The 20,563-nt window shown below is 44.0% G+C and overlaps 1 protein-coding gene across 1 annotated transcript in view; it reads left to right on the forward strand.

Moving 5' to 3' along the window:
• acsm3 (acyl-CoA synthetase medium chain family member 3) overlaps positions 1-20,563 on the forward strand; it is a 61,477-nt gene that overhangs the window by 22,926 nt on the left and 17,988 nt on the right. Inside the window, exons 6-9 of the mRNA XM_041206897.1 lie at positions 355-434; positions 9,624-9,747; positions 17,041-17,121; positions 20,444-20,545. Coding sequence (XP_041062831.1) covers positions 355-434; positions 9,624-9,747; positions 17,041-17,121; positions 20,444-20,545 — 387 coding nt within the window. The remainder of the gene's footprint in view (positions 1-354; positions 435-9,623; positions 9,748-17,040; positions 17,122-20,443; positions 20,546-20,563) is intronic.

Here is a 20,563-nt window from a genome sequence, read left to right on the forward strand (position 1 = left end):
TCTAAGAGACACACCATCCTGACCTGAAAATATATCACCGTTCCTTCACTGTCGCTGGGTCAAAATCTTGGAATTCTCCTCCTAACAGCACCGTGGGTGTACCTACACCACATGGACTGCTGCCATTCAAGAAGGTGGCTCACCATCACCTTCTCAAGGGCAATAGAGTTAGACAATAAATGCTGGTCTAGCCAGCGATGCCCACATCCCTCAAAAGAATTAAAAAAAGATCATTGGGCTGGTTATTTGTGGTATCTAGAACATCCTTGCCTGAGGCATGATGTTCCTTGAAGACAGATGTTTATTATTGCAAATGACATTTGGATGATCATTTACTTTTAAATGTTCTCCTAGGTTTTATCCAAGTATCCAATAACAACCTTCTGTTCTCCACCTACTGCATATCGTATGCTTGTACAGAGTGACGTTAGTAGGTACAGTATCAATTTTCTGATCATTCTTTGTTTACCATCCATTTTAACTGAATGTGTATAACAACCATGGAAACCTACCTACATCACCCTGTTGTCTGCACTCATGCAAAGGATTTCTTAAGGCCATTCAGAGCACCACCTCCCCCCCCACCCCCGATTTGGCACAGTGCCCTTTTCTGTTTATAACAACTGCATTGTTGTTGGTAATTTTATTTTCCTAAGACAAGTATTCTCCAAATGGCTGTTTGTGTGTTGAATTTACATTGAGGATCAGCACACTAGTAAATGGCTGACCTAAGGCCTGTATTACTTAGGGCGGAATCATCCCAGATTTGCACTAAGTACGGTAACGGGCAGGAAAAAGGACATTTTACCCACTGGCCGCAACTGCGGGTTTTCATGCCGTATTGTCCCATTCATCATGCATTCCTGGGAAACACGCCATTTTGCTGGCTGGTGACCTCCAATTCACTCACCACGCCATCACCTCACCGCTTCCTCACGCCAGGTGCCATATTTAAACTGCAGCTGCATGCACACCTCTCAGTGCTTCCAGCTCAGGACTGCTGCACAGAAGACATGGCCCTGAAAAGCAACAAGACTGCAGCCCCCCAATTCAATGAAGCAGCTCTGGACTCTTTTGGAGCCTGCCATGATGTCCTCTACCCCTGCTCTGGCCACAGGAGGCCTATCAGTGTCACCACTCTGGCATGGGAGGCAGAGGCAGTGGTGGTCAGTGTTAACACTACACAGAAGAGGTTGGCCATCCAGTGCAGAAAGAGGATAAACGATCTCATCTGTGCAGCTGGGCTAAGGCAACCATCTCATCTCATCATTCTAAACTCACACACTGAAAAAACCATCACACATTCTGGCATCTCACTCACTGCCAGCTCCAGGGACATCATCACTCAACCTCTCACACAGACCCTCATCTCTCCACCTGGCCTCATCTCCTCTGAAGACTGCCTCCTCAACCCTCACCCTCTTGAGGCCACTTGCACAGATCAACATTTGTCCCCATGCACATCCTGGGATACCCCCCCTTCCTCAGCAATGCCCTCGCCCTGCAGCCTCTTCTCTTGCCTGAGGCCACTTCTCCCCTTCTCCATACAGCCCCAGCCCTGCAGCTGTTGAAAAGTCACCCCCGCCTTATGGCTGGTTTCATAAGTAGAGGCCTGCCTGTGAGCCCCCCTAAAAGTGATGTGGTGCTGCCTGCAAAGCCTGGCGTTGATGACCGTGAGCACTGCCTGAAGCAAGGTCAGCAAATAAGCCTCAAAGTTCCGAGTAAAGTGCAGCTCGCCAGATGCACATTGCTTACGTTCAATTGTGAAACACGTCCCAGGTGATCCAGCTTGGAGGTCATTCCAGCAAGCAGGGCTTACAATGATATGCAGATGTATTACAATGAAGTTCCCAATGTCCGGCAGCAGGAAAGGCAGTCCACCATTGACGGGTGGAGCAGATGATCACAAACTGGTTTCACAACATCATGATTTTTGGCCTTCCTGCCATATGTTCGCTCACGCCCACCATGATGCCCGATGCCAAAGAGCACGGAAAATTCCGCCCACAACTATTTCGAGCACATCCCGTGGCCTGAATTTTCGCTCTTGCATCGGGAACACAGAGGCAGGGAATGTCCCAACTCCGCAAACCCAACTCACAAGAAACTGCCACAGATTATGTGATTTTGGTTCTGGGGACAGGGTCTAATGTGAGTCGGGCCTTTCGACCCTGCAAGTAATGGAAAAGTGGAAGCAGACCCAGCATAGGTTAGGCACCTCGGTCGTGAATAAAAACTGCGCCAATAAAGAGTTCCAATTATGAGGCAGGACGTCGATTGTGGTGTTGCTGTGGCTTGGAGGAGATGTAAAAATTGAACAATCAGGTGAGTGCAAACTGTAATAGTTGTCCAATTGGTTGCTGACACTGGATCAGATGGCCTATCGTGGGTTCTTATAGGAAAAAATTGTCTTTGCTGCTGTCTGTTCACATTGTAATGAAGGAGTACACTTTAAGGATTGAGAAGAGTCACAAGGCACAGCCATTGAAATGGCATTGGCCAGGATTTTCCAGCCACATTGTGGTGGCACCTGCCGTGGGAGGTTTGGCGGCCCAGCCAAAAGCCCATTGACTTTCATTGGGACCAGGTGATCCTGGTGTTGGAATGGGCCGGAAAATCCCGTCCAACATCTTGGCACCATTAGCTGCTCACATTATCCTGCATTAACGAAGGTATTATTATGTCCCGGGGATCTGAAACACACTATATTTGCCACGATCCTTTATCCATTCACCTACCCTCTTGCCACCCATCTACCAGGGTGTGCCCCTTCAGTTGACCCTTGACCAGTTCCCTCACAGCTGCACACTGTCAAAACACAACAGTGTGACTCAGAGGCAGTAATCCTGAATGGTAGTTAGTGGTTGGGAGCATAGCGTGCCATCTGGTAGTGGCTGCAACAAAATCCAGGCTACCATGCATTTGTGCAGACCCAGCCCCCACATGCCCATTGCCCACATCAGTAGTCAGTGATAAGACAGTGAACATGGTTACTGTATGTCAAGCACACAAGTATGTGAGAGACCATTCAAAGCTGGAAGCTTTCACACCAGAATGTGTCACCGAGTCTAGAGTGGAGAAGGAGTGGGAGGTGCTGCACTCTGCTTTAGCGGCCAGCGCCTCTAGATACTGATGGAGGAGGCCCAGAGACGGTGAGAAATATTGTACCCACTGGCCAACATAACCTGTCAGCAACCACAAAGAGGGAATGGCAAGATTTAGCAGTTGCTGTAAGGGCAACAGGGGACCATAGATGAACATGAATATAGTGTTGAAAGAGTGTGCACGAACTGCTGTGTTCCAACAAGATGGATTGTTCAGCACAAGCACACAGAGGTCCAAGTGATGGTTCACATCTGAAAACTGCACCTAAAGTGGGAAACATGGTACGTACATTTACTATGGTACGGATACTTGTATGTCCAAGCTGTTCCTGTAGATGCACACAGTAGAGATGTGAATGTCCACAGTGATGCACTGACTCGTTCAAGAGATTTCTCCCTGGAAGTACTATATAATAGGCTAACATTATATTTATGGTTGAAGAGGATCCAGAATGCCTGGCGCAGATGGGGGCTGGGACCACGAGGCTAGGAACATTGAGGAGACAGCCATGGAAGTAGCCAGTGTCCCTGCTCGGCTGGCTGTCTGGGTTGGAGAATCGCTCGTAGCAGGTAATAAAAATCATGGCAAAGGTGCTTTGAAACATGGTGGTAATGGTGGAGGTGATGTTGTTAGTTTACTGAGTACAAGGAGATGTTAGCATAAGAGGAAGTGCAAGGATAAGATAGCATGACAACCAAGATTAACGGTAGTGGCATGCATCAGAGCGTGCTTTCACAATGATAATGGCTATCCCTAAATAACTCATTTTCCGTTTCACACAGGTTCCAGTGCTGCTCGCTCATCCCAAACAGGCCACCTCATCCCTTGGGCATCACAAGGATGAAGAGATATCCAAGGAGCAGCATCACATCTTACTAACCCACACTCCGCCAATGCAAACGCCAGCACATTGGAGGGATTTAGTGCACATGTACTGTGAATGGCATGATGTGATGGGAATTGCACCAGAGTGCAGGAGAAGATGTCAGAGTCAGAGACATCTGTGCACAGTCCCTCTCTGAGGAGAGAGGAAAGTCACAATGATGCTCCAGTGGGCAGGAAGGTGGAACCTCAGGAGTCACCTTTTGGGGCACAGTATTTGCATAATCAGATGCAGATGTGTGGACATCTGGTGGAGTTCCCTGAGGAAATGCAAGCTCACTCACTGCAAATGGAGGAGACCATCATAGTGATGAGCTCCACATTACTTCAGGGGCCCGAGCTCATGAGCTCCAACCATCATGGAATGACCACTCTCATGGAGAGACACATGTAGCATCATTCAAAGCGGATGCAAAAGCAGCACCATTGCCTGCAAGGGGTACAAGAAAGGCTCACTCAGTAGCCTGAATCAGCGCATTCAGAGTATGAGCACTGACATCCACAGAATTCATGAGGAGCTGCATTCTCTTAACAGAACTGTCACACTGCTGGTACAGTGGTTGCTGGAATGGATGACTCCTGCACACCAGCAGCCAGTCCCATCGACCCCATCTGAAGTCCAGCTTAGGTCTGTGAAGGCTAGTGAGCAGGGTGAAGGTACCTGTTCTGATTGTGGACTGAGGCCCAAATGCTCAACCGACATCCTGAGTAACTTGGTTCTTTTTATCTCACTGGATAGTTTTAATTGTACTTCCCTAGCTACTGCTTTCAACTGTCCTGTGCTTAGGGATGCTAGCGTTTTGGCAGTCTAGTTCCAACAATACCTGCATATCAAAATTTGCCATTTTGCTTTAGTATTAGGGTAAGGGAAGTTGCTGTGATAGTTTAATTGTTTTAAAGGTGTTTCAACTACTGAACTATCCTTGTGGCTTCCAATTGGTTCCTTTTAGTATCAGATTCAGCTTGTTCCTTACATTTGGACCTTGGTCAAATTTGGCTCATTTGTAATGGATTTGATCTCGGACTTGAGACCCCAATTTCTGTTACGGACAGGGGAGAGGAACAAACTGAACTCATTTGTTTTTCTCGCCATCTGTCCATAAGCAGAGGTGTTTTAATTTTTGAAAAAGGGTGTGGCGTGTTTCCCCAGACCCTCTGTTGTGAAGTCAATTTTAAAGTGACTCAGCAAAATCTCTTTACGGTTAAATCAAACATTCAAACCTGGGGAATGGTCATTGCAATTACATACACAAACACAAGAAGGAAATAGGAAAGAAAATAGTTTTATAACTAGGAGTAACTTAAAACAAAAAAGGAAGATATTAATTTTAATTCACATAAATGTCAGAGTCCAGTGAAAGTTCTTTCACATTGGGATTAAAGTTCAGGCGGGTTCAGCTAGCTGAAAGCAGGAGTTGCCAAATTCCTTCAAGGTTGGTGATGTCACAGCAAGTTGAGGTTGATATCCTGAGACTTAGTCCACTCTATTGGCGATGGCAGGAATCTTCCAAAGAACCAGGCTTTGAGGAGGTTTAAACTCGATATAGACTTTGTTGTCAGTCTGAAGTCCTTCTTTGGTGTTGACAAACTGTAGGTTAACAGCAGACAACTTGGGAGTCCCAGAATGTCACATTAAAACTTTCCAAGGGCCAAAGGACCTTTGATCATGTGGTGTTGCCCATTGATGAGTCTGTTTCAGGTTAACAATCAGTTTTGATGTCTCTGGTCAAAATCCATTGTTCACCTTAAGAGATTAAATGGTGGCTTTCAGCGCCACCACAGGTATAACGAATATCAAGGCTCCCTTTTTGTTATAAGTCCGGACTGGGAAGACAGACTGTCTGCTGCTCCCTTGTTTCATTTATTGTAATGTGTCCACATAATGATAGATATGCGATCCCAAGCTTTGTCCTGTAATTACTGTTAGAAGTTTCTAAAACTGTAGCCAATTTGCAAATCATGTGACCAGAAAATTCCATTTTTAAATAAGCAGGAAGAAATTTTTCATTTAAGCATTTTACAATCTCTTTCATGTCTTATGGACATGACACTAGATGAATCTATTTTGGATTAGGGAGCTTCTGGTGATGACCCCCTCCTGCAAAGCATAAGACATGGCTACATGGGCCTGCCCCTTAGCTGCCCTGCTGTCTTCCTCATCCTCTGTGTCAAATCCCTGAGCATTGACGGAGCCTCCTCCCCGTGCTCCTCACCATTCTCATCATCCTCCTCTTCAGATGTTGTTGCTTTGGGCATGGCTTCTTCTCCTTCTAGTTGTAGGCCCCACCACTGTGCCATAATGTGCAGCATGCAACACACTACAACTGTTCAGAAGACACTTGCAGGGGAATACTTAGAGTTCTTCCTGAGTGGTCAAGGCACCTGAAGCGCAATTTGAAAATGCCAATAGCCTGCTCTATTGTACTGCCGGTCACCACTTGGCTATTGTTATAGTTCTGTTTGGAGTCCATTTGTGGCTCTCTAAAGGGGTAACCCTTGTCTCCCAGAAGCCAACCACAGACCGTGTTGCATTTGAAAAAGCTGAAGCAGTTGGGAATTCCTCAGAATGAATGAGTTGCAGCAACCACCAGGGTACCATGCATAGATGTGCATGAACATTTTGCTGTGATCACATACAACCTGCACATTCATGAAGTGGGAGGATTTTCTATTCACAAAGATATCAGACTGATGAGTTGGTGGCCTTATGGTGACATGGTTTCAGTTGATAACCCCCTACACCTGAGGGAAGTCTCAATAGTGCAAATCCTGTGGCTCTCTGCATCTGAGACGCCAGATCCAGCAGAAAGTTAATGTGCTCCCACACCCACGAAAAGAGGGCACCAGTGACTGCCTGATGCAGCTGTATATAGCTGACTGTGATATTCCACAGAGGTCACCTGCTGAGCCCTGAAAAGAGCTGGCTGCATAAAAATTCAGAGCCATGATAACCTTGAGAGGCACTGGCAGGGCATGCAGGTTTGGCAGACTGTCGTTCCTGATTTTGTTGAACAATGCCACATATGTCAGTGACTAATTCCCAGCTTAACCTTAGCCACCTTCTGCATTGGTTCTCAGTCATTTTGAGATGTGATCAGTGTTCTCAGTAGACCCTTACCTCAGAGAAGCACCTGGTTGCCCTCCTTCACCTTCTCCTTCTCCTGCTTCCTGGTGTGCACAGCTCTGACTCTACCTCCTGGCCTGGCTGCCCTCCATCTGGCCTCATGTTGGTCACATTCAATTGCCTCTATAGCGTGCGCAAATGTGTGAAGGTGCCATCCCCATTTTCGTTCTTCTTTGGAACAACGTGCACTGTTCCCTTCTCTTGCACATATTGGGTGGAATTTTCCATGCCCGCTGGCATCAGGCGTCATGGCAGGTGTGGGTGGACAATATGGCGGGAAGCCCAAAAATCGGTTTCAGGAGTCGTGAAACCAGTTTGCAGTCGTCCGCTCCACCCATCAATGGCAGACGATGGTTCCCACCACCACACGTCAGGAATTCATTGAAATACATCTGCATATTATAAGCCCAGCTCACTGGAATCATTCCCCCCACCCCCACGCTGGATCATCCATGCAATCACACCACCGTGTTTCACAACTGCACATAAGTAACATGCACCTGGTGAGCTGCACTTCGCTTGGGACTTGGAGGTTATTTGCCTACCTGGCTTCAGACAGCACTTGCAGTCATCAGCGCCAGGCTTCACAGACAGCACCACATCACTTTTAGAGGTGCAGGTCTCTACCTACCAGACCAGCCGAAAGGCTTTTCAACAGCTGCAGGGCTAGGGCTTGCTTGGGGAAGAGGGAGAAGTGGCCTCAGGCAAGGGAAGAGACTGCAGGGCGAAGGTTGTACTGAGAAGGGAGTATCTCAGGGCATGTGTGGGAGCACATGTTGATTTGTGCAAGCGGCTTCAAGATGGTGAGAGCTGAGGAGGCAGTCTCCAGAGGAGATGAGGCCAAATGGAGATGTGAGGGTGTGCTTGAGAGACTGAGTGGTGATGTCCCTTTAGCTGGCAATGAGTGAGATGCCAGTGAATGTGTGATCAGCTTGTGAGTGTGTGAGTTTAGGGTGATGAGATGATTGCCTTACCCTTGGATGAGATCATTCATCCTCTTTCTGCACTGGATGACCAACCTCTTCTGTGAAGTGTTGACACTAACCATCATTGCCATTGCCTCCCAATCCCAAGTGAGATTGCTGGACCTTCCGCGGCCAGAGTGGGGATGGAGGACATCATGGTGGGCTGCTGAAGGCATTCTAGTGATGGGTCACTGAACTCTTCTTGGCTTTCAGGGCCATATCTTGACTGGAGCAGTCCTGGGCTGCAAGCATTGGGAAATGTGTTGGCGGCTGCAGTTTAGATATGGTACCCAGAGTGAGAAAACAGTGAGGTAATGGCGTGTTGGGCCAATGAGACAGTGTTTACTGCAGCTGCGTCATTAATGAGGCAGGAAAGGGACGATATGGCCTGAAAACCCACCATTGCAGCCAGCAGGTAAAACATCCTTTTTCCCGCTCGTTACTGCAGTTAGTGCAAATCTAAGCCAATTCCCACCCTCTCTTTCCTGCCAGCTGGGTGCCCAAGTCACTAGGAGCAAAAACTTCAGTCCATCCAAGGCTATCGGTCCCAGCTTCCAACTCCCTTGGGTGTCATCTACACACCTGTGATTGATTTGTTTGAACTTCTGTGGCAATTTGTTGCAGCTTTTTAACATGAGCCATAAGGGGACCTGAGCTCTCCAAAGAGTTCCTACCTCTCCAAAGAACTCTGGTAAGTTTAGATCTTCTTTTGAAAAATGTAAAGCCCACAGATTGTACTAATAAAAGTCGCACCTGACTGAACACAGCTGTCATCTTATTTGTGCAGCTACCTCTGTGAACTGCATATGTCCATAAAAATCCTGTCCCTGTTCCCGTCCATGCTCCAACCCCGTCAAAAATAGTGGGTGCCAGGCTCGGGGGTGGGATTCTGGAATTGGTGCTCTGGTACCATTTTGACTAAGCTGGAGACACTGTATCCATCCCTGCGATTTGTGTTTCATTTCTACAACAGAAATCGAACCAAAACTATTTGCTTGAAGAAGTGGGAGAGGACTTATACTGCTAGGCAGACAAACTGGCGCAGTGCATCAAAAAATATAGCAAAAGCACCGATCAAATTTGATTCTTGTGTAACCTGAATTCCTGTAATTTGAACTGATTTTCCAGATACCTGAATTTTATCCGTTTTGGGTTTCAATGTTCAAATTTTTATGAAACTTACAATTAATCCTTCCAAAATTAAAATATAAATGTAACCTACCCTACAAGAGAGCTTAACATATCCTCAATATTCTAAAAACAAAGCAATTGGGCCCTGATCTTCCAGTCAGCATCAATGCTGCCCATGAAGATTTCTGCGACCTGACATTTTTGAGAAATTTCAACTGGGACTTGCATAGTGTCCTGGCGCAAATTTCACAACTTACACAAATCTCCGATGATCCGCATACCAGAAGATTTGAGCCAATATTTTTAATTCTAGTTCCTATTCATGATCGATTGATAACTTAACTAAGCAAACAATGAGATTGATATTGTAAACTCTCCCGAATACTCGTGACCTCACTTAATTTCTTTTAATTTAGTTACAGAATCAAAAGCCTCCAGCACTGTGTGAGTGCTGGTGAGCCCCTTAACCCTGAGGTACTGGAGAAATGGAAAGAACAGACAGGCTTAGACATATATGAAGGATATGGCCAGACCGAGACTGTAAGTGCTTTAAACTTGAGTAACAGGTTTTCTTTAATGGCAAAGAAAGAAACCAGCTAGCTTTGTAATGAAGGAGAGAGTCAAGTAACCTAGGAAGGCAAATCTTGAACCTTAGGAAATAGAGCGAAGATAACTTTGAGCTTCTTTTCTCCACTACCAACCATCTCCTTCAACCCATCACTCTTGCTCCTTCCACCTTCACTTTCAATAAGTGTGAAATACCTATGGGGTTCTTTGTCATTAGGATGGAGACTATCTGTTCAACTGCTTCTATTGCCTGTCCCTTTTCCTTGCCCACCAAGCCAAACTTAAGAAAAAATCTGACTTCTCTTCAGCTGCCTGGAGGCAGCTAGTTATGTATTGCAGCAAGTGCCTGTGATGTTCCACAACAGTTTCCCTCTCTCCCCTGAAAATAGCTCTACAGCACAGGCAAGAGTGCCTGCCACAATTAGTTGAATGAGTCTGACTCCAAGAAATTGGCAGCCGAAGCTCGCAACCTGTTAATATTCAGCTGCTTTCTGCCTGTGAAGAAAATCACCCCCTTGATATTTAAAAGTAGAGTCAACTATATTTGTGACATGAGTATTTATTGCTCAACCATTGCTGATATATGGCCTATTAAATGACAGGTGTTCCAGTATTTGTTCAATACGCTTTTGACATATATACCAGTGAAACATTTTATATGGCATTGTTCAGATTTCTTTCATCCAAATTGTATTCCTGAAATAGTGTCTGTAAAATTTTCCTAATTTCCTGCCATAACTTCTTTTACAGCATTTTTTTCTGCTAACCTTCCACCAGAGTTATGACAGAAGACAAGTAGAATCTTAAAATCAATCATAACCATACCTTTATTCCATTTGATTCAATGTTGCTTTGATCAGCCCACACCTTTATGACGCTATCAACTAGTTCAGTAAGAGAATATAGTGTTCAGAAAATCAGTTATGTAGGAGTAAAATTTTAAACAAAAAGAAGAACACGTTTAGTTGTAATGTTAAAAACCACGTCTACGGATTTAGCTATTTTAAATTTATCCAGAGATTTTGACCATGTACCATATGCAAAGCTACAGGACAAACTAGATCATATGGAGCCAAGGAAATACAAAGAGTATTTCTTACCAAACAGCAACAAAGAGTCACAGTGAATGGGGAAGTCTCAAATTGGAAACCAGCCTTACGCAGCATGCCCAAGGTACCATGCTGGACCCACATTTTTTGTCTTCTTCATAAATGACATCCAGGATAGAATATCAAACCAGGTCAGATACTTAGCAGATTACTGCCTAGTCCATAGAGCCCTTACTGAAGCAGCAGATGAGGTTAGCCTTCAGGAATATCTAACTATCCCTCCAAATGGGCCAATATGTGGGGAATGAAATTCAATGCAGATTAATGTAACGATCATGTGATTCAACAATACTGGATGTCCACCAGTACCCAACTACACAATGCATGACTCGCCCTTGAAGTTACCAAAGAATGCATTACTTAGGAATCCTCATCCAGAATAATTTAAAGTGGAATGTACAAAGCCAATACACAGCCTCCAAAGCATTTGAAATGCTTGGGTTCATGAAACGGAACCTCCATCATTATTCAACTACAGTAAAGGAAATGCTGTACCAGACATTGGGTGGACCACAGTTAGCGTAAATGTAGATACTTGGGACCCATGTACTGCTAAAAACATTATTCTCCTTGACAAAGTTCAATGCCATTCTACTTGTTTCGTCACAAACAATTACTCATGGGGCTGAATTTTCCCTCACTGGATGCTACAGTCACTGGGAGAGGGGCGGAGGAGCTGCCGCCCTCATCCGGAGTGTCCGGAGAGGTGCCTGCAGAGACTCCAAGCAGCTGCTGCGCCGACGTGAGGTCGCTTTGGACCTCCCTGCTTACCATGGATGGATGGGCACCGACTTGGGAAAGTTGATGCCCAATCCATCTCCCACACTGGCACTGACCAGCTGAGGTCAATGCCAATGTGAGTGCTTGCTGGTCAGAGTGCATCCCCAGGAAGTCCTGACAGGTCTCCTGGAGTAGCCTCTCCACGAGAGTCACCACTCTCTCCATGGAGGACGCATTGCGCTCAGACATGTGGCTCATTGCTTCGGCGATCATTCGCGTAGACTCCTCCACCACGGAGACCAAGCTAAGCATAGCCTCATATCCCTTCCCCAGATGCTCCCACATAACCGGCCGCATTTCCTGCACCTGCTGCATCGCGGATGACTCCAGAGACATATCATCAGGCACCGACTGAGCATGTGCCTTGTCCCCTGCATTCCTCTGACAGCTAGCGCCATGGGCACTCTCTGTCTCTGCCAGCTCCTCCAGCGACTGTGAAGTGCCCTCACCACTGTACTCCAGGTCACTAGCCAATGTTCAAATTCCCACCAAGGTGTTTGTATCTGCGCTGGTGCCTGCCTCGCAGAAATGGTGTGATGCTGGTGAGACTTCAGGACCCTCAGGTGTGAGAGGGGTCCTCTGCTGCTCCTCCTCCCGGCCCCTCTCTGATGATACTGAAAGGAAGAACAAGGACAGTGATCACCAATGGTCAAGCCATGTTGCAAAATTAAATCAATTAATATTCAGCAGTGCTATGGCTGTTGGGAGAACAATGCTGATCTCACTGTTGGGCATAAATACCTGGCCATGGCACCCCAGCCTCACTGACACCAGTGGATCTTGGCGCATGGCACCTCTTCAGATCCAGGGCCTCCTGCTCGAAGTGGCTAAGAATGGCGATCTTTGCTTGGCTGCCGCCAGTCCTCGCACGCTGTGCCGCGTAATGAGCATCCTTCTCCTGAAAATGAACGACAAGCATTGATTCATGAAAATTGCACATGGACTCTCTTTGCACTCAGCCCACCCCAACCAAATTGGGACATATCAGGGCTCCACAGCCTCCTCATCCCATTGCTGCTAAACACTCACACAAAGGTACTAGGCCTGCTGCCCAACCCCCTCTCCACAGCCCCCTTGGACACATGCTGTCTACATCACATTAGGCATGACACAGTATATCCTTCCATAGCAAGGAGGCGCAAGCACATGGAGCACAAAGCGCAGCAGATGGTTCGTTGCCATGCCACCTTGAAGCTTCCCTCCCAGCATGTCATCACCCTGACTTGGACATGTCCTGGAGTTCAAACACAATGCCTAGGTGCAGCTCCTCCAGATTGTCCCCAAACCAGTCATGTGGGACTCAGTGTAACACATGCTACGGAGGCAATACACATCTCTTCATCACCCTCTAAGGCTGACCTCAGCATGGACAGTATCTTCTTGCCTGACCAGCAAAGAACAAATGCCGTCAATGATTCAATGCAGCCCTTACACTCAGACTTGTGTTGGGAGGAGGGGGGCGCAGCAGGGGGTAAGCCAACCTGCTGGGTTACATGGCCAATGCCGACATAGTACTCATCCTGCCAAAGCGCAACAAGTCGTTGAAGCGCTTGCGACACTGGATCCTGGTGCGCCGCACCATGTCGCGGGAGCTCACCACCTCCACCACCTCCTCCTAGGCACATTTTGTCATGTGGGGGGGCCTCCTCCTCCCATCCTGGGGAACCAGCACCTCACACTGTGCTACCACCTCCTCGAGGAGGGCAGCAAGGCAATCATCCGAGAAATGAGGGGCACACAAGCCCCCCGCCCTGTCCTCCAGCCCGGCCTGTCCCGCTGCCCTACTCCCTAGCCTCACCTGCTCCATTGGCCTACCCTCTGTACCGGCCTGCTCACCAGAAGGCCTCTGGTAGCTCTTCCACTTGACATTATGAGCAGCCTTGCAAAGGCTTCTGATAAACAGGCTGCCAGGTCACCATTGGACCTGGCGGACAATGCACTCCCACCGCCGCCCGCCCACTCCCGCGATGCTTGGGAGTTGAGCATTACCGTGGGCAGGCCTTAATTGGCCCGCCTGCATAAAATGGCGGCCCGGACCTGATCATGGGCGGTGATTGTGTCCGCACCCACCCCCACCACACCCCCGGCTAAACAGAAAATTCACCCCATGAGATCCTACTGTTTCCCAGTTGGTCACGTTATTGGCTAGCACAATCTCCAGAACAGAAGAAATGCCCATAGATTGACATGCCTCTATAAAATTTTGAATGAACAATTAAATATTTCTAAGTAGTACATATAGCCCAAAAGTGACCGAGCTCCAAGAGTTCATAACTGACATCTCCAACTTCACACACCCCAACGTGCTTCCTTAGTTAATTCCGTCTTCCAAGAACAATTAACGACTGGAACAATCTTCCACAAATCTTAATGTCCATGCCCTCTAAAAATTCATTTAAGGAAAATCTGTTGAACATTTTAAATTATGTGACCATCAACTGCAATCATTGTGCACCTCCCATGAAAATTCCCTGTAGGACAACTATGGATGGAAATCTTACTAAAGTACCAACTTTACAACCGGATGAGGAGGAGTCAAAAAACATTTTTTTATTAATTTCTTTTTCCCGTAAATTTCTTTTCCGATCCAAATGTATTTACTTTTTAATCAGGAGGCAATCAAACCAGGTTTTCTTCAGTCAAAGAAAAAGTAAGATGATTAGTTACTAAACCCAGGAAAGAATAATAAAAGATGCAATGACACATACACACACACAGACACACACAGACACACACACACGCGTTTCAGAAGTAATAAAAGTCAGAGTTCAAATAAAAGTTAAGAGAATATACAATTAAGTTCTTTGCTTGTCCTTGAGGTGTAGATTGTTGAATGTTGCAGCCATTTGACATTAGCTTGTTTCCTTTAAAATTCTGGATTTGAATTGAATTTCAAGTTACTGCGCTTTCCTGGAGACAATTTCCTTCACAGAATCACAGAATTGTTACAGTGTGGAAGGAGGCCATTTGGCCATTCATGTCTGCACCGGCTCTCTGAGCAGTTTAACTTAGTGCCAATCTCCTGCCTTTTCCCCATAACCCTGCACATTGGTTCTATTTAGATAATCATTCAATGCCCTCTTGAATGCCACCACCACACTTCCAGCCAGTGTATTCCAAACCCTAACTACTCACTGTGTGAAAAAGTTTTTTCTCACCTCATAATTACTTCTTTTGCTAGACACTTTAAAACTGCCCTCTGGTTCTCGATCCATTAATGAGTGGGAACTGTTTCTCCCTATCTACTCTGTCCATACCCCTCATGATTTTGAAAACTTCTATCAAGTCTCCTCTCAGCCTTCTCCACTCCAAGGAAAATAGTCCCAACTTCTCTAATCTTTCCTCATAACTGAAGTGTCTCATCCCTGGAACTATTCTCGTAAACCTCTCCTGCACTCTCTCCAATGCGTTCACATCATTCTTATGGTGTGGCGTCAGAACTGTACACAATAGTCTAGCTGAGGTCTAACGAGTGTCTTATATAAGTTCATTATAACCTCCCTACTCTTGTACCTTCCTTCTTAATTCTGTGATTCACTTCCTAGAAATCGATGGGTTTCTCCCGAAGTTTGTTCCGATAGACAGTCATTATCTCTGTAAATGATTTTTAGACTGTTAAGTGTCTAGAGTTTTGATTCTTATGAGAGAAAGAGAGATTCCTTACAGCTCCCTTCAGCAGTTTTTTCCAGATAACTTGCATGATTTCTCTCTGTCTGGTTTGGCAAAACCAGTTCTTAAACCTCCTTTCTGTATATTCCACAAAGGAATTCGATTAACATGTTTTATAGTTATTGTTGTAGACTAAGTAATCACATTTTTGATCTTTCATCTAAGAAACTTTTGCCACATTTCAAGATAGTATAAACCAACAGGAGATGGAGTTATTTTGTCCTCCACAGGAAGTTTTGAGTGTCTATTGGATGTATTTTGCTGGTTAGCAGTTCCCATTGTCTTGACAGAATTACAGTTGATTAAAGTCCAGCACTTTGCATTTTTAATGGATTCTTTTCAAGAGTCCCTGTTTTAAAGTAGACCTTGACCCCCACAGGTGTGAAATTCCATGCAAAATATCAAGGCAGGTGTGCAGTGCAATCCATACAGGAACTTCTCAGAAAAGTACTCTACTTACAGTACCAGACATTGGGTGCCTGGTGATAGACATCTTTGATCAGTGTCTTTTCTTGTAATTTTGAAAAAAAAGACAGGTCATCTTTAAACAGCTCAATCTGTTTTTGGTTAGCTGGTGAAGTTATAGGTAGATCTCACTCATTTAAAATTTTCCATCGTCATGACACCAAATACAAAGTTTAAAAAAATGTATTTGTGGCATAAGTCTGACAATATATTTTTGAAAATGTAAACACTATGTGCTAATGGTACAACTTATTATTGCCAAGAAGGGAGCTGATGGGATGTTACAGTCATTTAATGATATCAGCCACATTGTTCCACATATTATAATGAAGTTGCAAAGCTGAGTTGGTAGTGCAAACACATTTGATTCAAGGTACCCATTATGTCAATGTTTTTGACATTTTTGTCCTGTTTCAGTTAAATTGATTAATTTCTACAAAATGATAGGATTGAAAGAAGTAGGCTGTAATATAAAGATGCAGGTTATGAAGTTTATCAAAGTGAAATGCAGCTAATAACATATTCACCCATAGGTTTGTAGTCATCGTTGAACTGGCAACCCAACTGTTAAAGTTCTTTATTATCAGCATTGTTTGAGTAAACATCACTAGAAGAATGCAGATATAGTCATAGGGGTCTAAACACACTTTAGGAACCTTGCAGCAACATTTGGAAATTGCAGTCATTACTGTATGTTACAGTATGTTACCCTACATTACAAAATTAAAATGAATTTGCTCCCAACTGGAAGGCAATACAGGCCAGCTCCCAAGTTTTTAAGTGAATGGAATCAGTGCCTCTGCAACATAGAAAATATTTTAAATTTATATATTTCATACTTTGCATTTTCTCACAAAGCAAATGATTTTTTTCAATTTTTTTCACCTGTCACTCATGATTTCTGAGTAAGGCTGCCAGTTTAGCATCAATTTATAGGTAATCTTATGCTGTGGGACTGTGCAAACACATCCACAACACACTGGAAGCTTTGCACAAACCATAAGTTGTGATTGGTGTGGTTACAGATCTGCTGACACTTACGCTGATTTTTGGAACAAAATCAACAAGGAGAGCAGTTTCTTGGGATCTATGGCCACCAGTCCACCACTGACAACTGAAGTAGCATTCCTTTGCATTGGTTAACTTGGAGTATATTTTATTCTTGCTTGTACTTTATATTGCTTTGGGCTCTCAAGCATTGTGATTATAATTGGTTTTGCTCTGTTCCATAATTAACATCTAGACCTTGATCTGTGCAACATTCAAAGGCATGAAAATTAAACCTGGTTCAATGGGGAAGCCAACTCCAGCATTTAATGTACAGGTGAGAACTATCTGTTTGATGTCTTTAAAATTGCCAAAAGATGCAAATCCTGATCTGCAGTAATTTTTTTTCAATGCTTGTTGCACAAATTGTCTGTTATGTTTCACAGGAATTACAGGGTATAACTATAAAAAAAACTAACTCTTTTGGGCAGTGTATTCCAGATCACAACAACAAAATCATTTCCTCATGTAGCCTCTAGTTCTTTTGCCAATCATCTTAAATCTGTGTTCTCTGGCTACTGACCCTTTCTGCCCCTAGAAACAGTTTTAGCTCATGTGAGGAACTCATTTTTGAAAAGAATTGAAGGACATTGAATTTTGGATATTCTTCCATACTCAGAATAAGTATATTCCTCTGTAAATAAAAACCCTAAGAGGAGCACCATCCTTCATGGCTAACTAAAGAAGTTGAGGAAAGCATCAAACTTAAGGAAAAAGCATATAACTGCATAAAGATGAGTGGCAGGTCAGATGATTGGACAGAATATAAAGAACAGCAGAGAATGACTAAAAAGTTAATCAGGAGAAAGAAATTAGAGTAAGAGAGGAAGCCAGCTAGAAATGAAAAAACGATCAGCAAAAGTTTCGACTGGTATTTAAAAAGGAAAAGAGTAAGTAAGGTGAGTGTTGGTCCTCTAGAGAGTGAAAATGGGGAGTTAACAGTAGATGATAAGAAAATGGCAGGTGATATGCACAAGTATTTTGCTTCTGTCTTCACTATAAAGGTTACAAAAACATTCAAGTAATAACTGTAAATCAAGAGGTGGAGGTAACTTGGTGAAATTACAACCACTAGGGAAGCAGTACTGAGCAAACTGATGGAGCTGTGGGCTGACAAGTCTCCAGGTCCTGATGGACTCTATCCTAAGGTCTTAAAAGAGGTGGCTAATGAGATAGTAGATGCGTTGGTGTTAATTTTGCAAAATTCGCTAGATTCTGGGAAGGTCCCATCAACTGGAAAGTAGCAAATATAACCCTTCTATTCAAGAAGGGAGGGAAACAGAAAATAGGAAACAGTAGATCAGTTAGCTTTACGTCTGTAGTGGGGATGGTGTTAGAATCAATCATTAAAGAGATCATACCTAGGCACTTAGAGAAACTCAAGGTAATCGGGAAGAGTCAGCATGGTTTTGTGAAAAGGAAATCATGTTCAACCAATTTATTGGAGCTCTTTGAAGGAGTAACATGCGCTGTGGATAAAGGGGAGCCTGTAGATGTGCTGTACTTGGATTTCCAGAAGACACAGGTGCCATATCAAAGGTTATTGTGGAAAATAAAAGCTCATGGTATAGGCGGTAACATGTTAGCATGCACAGAAGATTGGCTGGCTGGCAGAAAACAGAGAGTATGCATAAATGGGTCTTTTTCTGATTGGCAGGATGAAATGTACTGGGGCCTAAACTTTTTACAATTTATATCAATGACTTAGATGAGGGGGTGGGTTGAAAGCATGGTAGCTAATTTTGCAGATGATACAAAGATAGGTAGAAAAGTATATTGTGAAGAGAACATATGGCGGTTGCAGATGGATGTAGATAAGTTGAGTGAGTGGGCAAAAACGTGGCAGATGGAGTATAATGTCGGAAAATGTGAAGTTGTTCATCTTGGCAGGAAGAATAAAAAGCAGTGTATTACTTAAACGGAAAACTGTTGCAGAATTCCGAGGTGCAGAGGGATCTAGATATTCTAGTGCATGAGTCACAAAAGGTTAGTTTGCTGATACAACATCTATGAAGAAGACCAATGGAATGTTATCCTTTATTACAAGAGGAATCGATCATAAAAGTAATGATGTTATGCTTCAGTTGCACAGGGCATTGGTGAAACCACATCACAAATATTGTGTGCTGTTTTGATTTTCTTATTTAAGAGAGGATCTAAATGCCTTGGAGGCAGTTCAGAGGAGGTTTACTAGATTGATACCTGGAATGAGCGGGTTGTCTTATGAGGGAAGGTTAGGCAGACTGGGCAGGCTGGAGTTTAGAAGAGTGAAATGTGATTTGATTGAAGTATATAAAATCCTGAACGGTATTGACAAGGTAGACATGGAAAGGATATTTCCCCTGATGGGTGAGTCCAGAACTAGGGGGCACTGTTTTAAAATTTGGGATTACCCTTTTAGGATATGATGAAGAGAAATTTTTCCTCTCAGAGGGTTGTGCAAGTTTAGAACTCTCTGCCTCTGAAGGCAGTGGAAGCAGGGTCATTGAATATTTTTAAGGCAGAGTTAGATAGATTCTTGTTAGGAAAAGGAATCAAAAGTTATCGGGAGTAGATGGGAATGTGGAATTCTAAACACAAACTGATCAACCATGATCTTATTGAATGATGGAGCAGGCTTGAGGAGCCGAATGGGCTATTTCTGCTCCTATTTCATACGTTTGTATGTAACATCCTGGTCTCTAAAACTCTCAGGGTGAGTGTGTGTTTGCCTTAGAAGCAAGCTGCAAGAAAAAGACTCTTTCTTTCCCACTCTCTGCCACATCCTTGTGTTAAACCTTCCTCAGAAACATCTCGTCAGGATAACTCATCTGTTTTTTTTGAACATCTTCAGTGTTGTGATAAATAAGAGTCATCAAGGAGAGTTTCACCCAAAAAATCCATCTGAAGGAACTTTCAGATCTATTGTGACCAGAATTCTGTTAGATCAAAAACGTCAAGATCTCTTTAAATTTTATCCTTTTAGAAGGAACATTCCCATCCTCCAGCCTCTGCAGGGACCTGTGTTTGTTTTGTCCTGTTTTGTGTTTGTATGGGAGTTTGAATATCTTTTTTTCAAAAAGGGGAAAATTGTTACACTTCTAAACTACAACTTGTATGTTAACCAGTTTATTAACTTGTTTTAAAAATAAGTTTGTTCAATAATAAATTAATTTTTGTTGTTTACTAAAAAATCCTGGTTAGACTCTTTTTATGCTGGGAATAACAATATCAAAGATAAACAATTGTCCTGTTTTATGGGGCAAATTAAACATTTAAACTATTGTTACGACCTGTGGATAAGTGAGGTTAGAATTAACTGCGCACTCCTCCCATCTAGTTCTGTAACATAAGATTGGGGTCTCTCATGGGATTTGAAGCACGGACGACAAGATTAATAATAATTGTTAAGGGATAAAAGCCAGATGCCAGGTTTCTGATTCATTGGTAGCCGACATGGCTTTGGAAGTTTGGAAGTTGCTATGACTTTTTTACAGCAAATCTGATCTAAAAAGCAGGCCTACTGAGGGTCAACCTAAAATTATTTTATTGAGAGCCTTAGAAATGGTATTTCTGCTGCCATTTGCACATGTTTAGAATTCTTGTTATTCTTCTTTCAGATTATTGATGAGAATCGCAATGTGGTTCCTCCTGGAGTGGAAGGTGAAATTGCCATTCAACTGAAGCCTGTTAGACCACTCGGCCTCTTTTCTGGATACATTGTACAGTAATCCTATTTG

The sequence above is a fragment of the Carcharodon carcharias genome, chromosome 15 (genome assembly GCF_017639515.1).
Source record: "Carcharodon carcharias isolate sCarCar2 chromosome 15, sCarCar2.pri, whole genome shotgun sequence".
Taxonomy (NCBI): Eukaryota; Metazoa; Chordata; class Chondrichthyes; order Lamniformes; family Lamnidae; genus Carcharodon; species Carcharodon carcharias.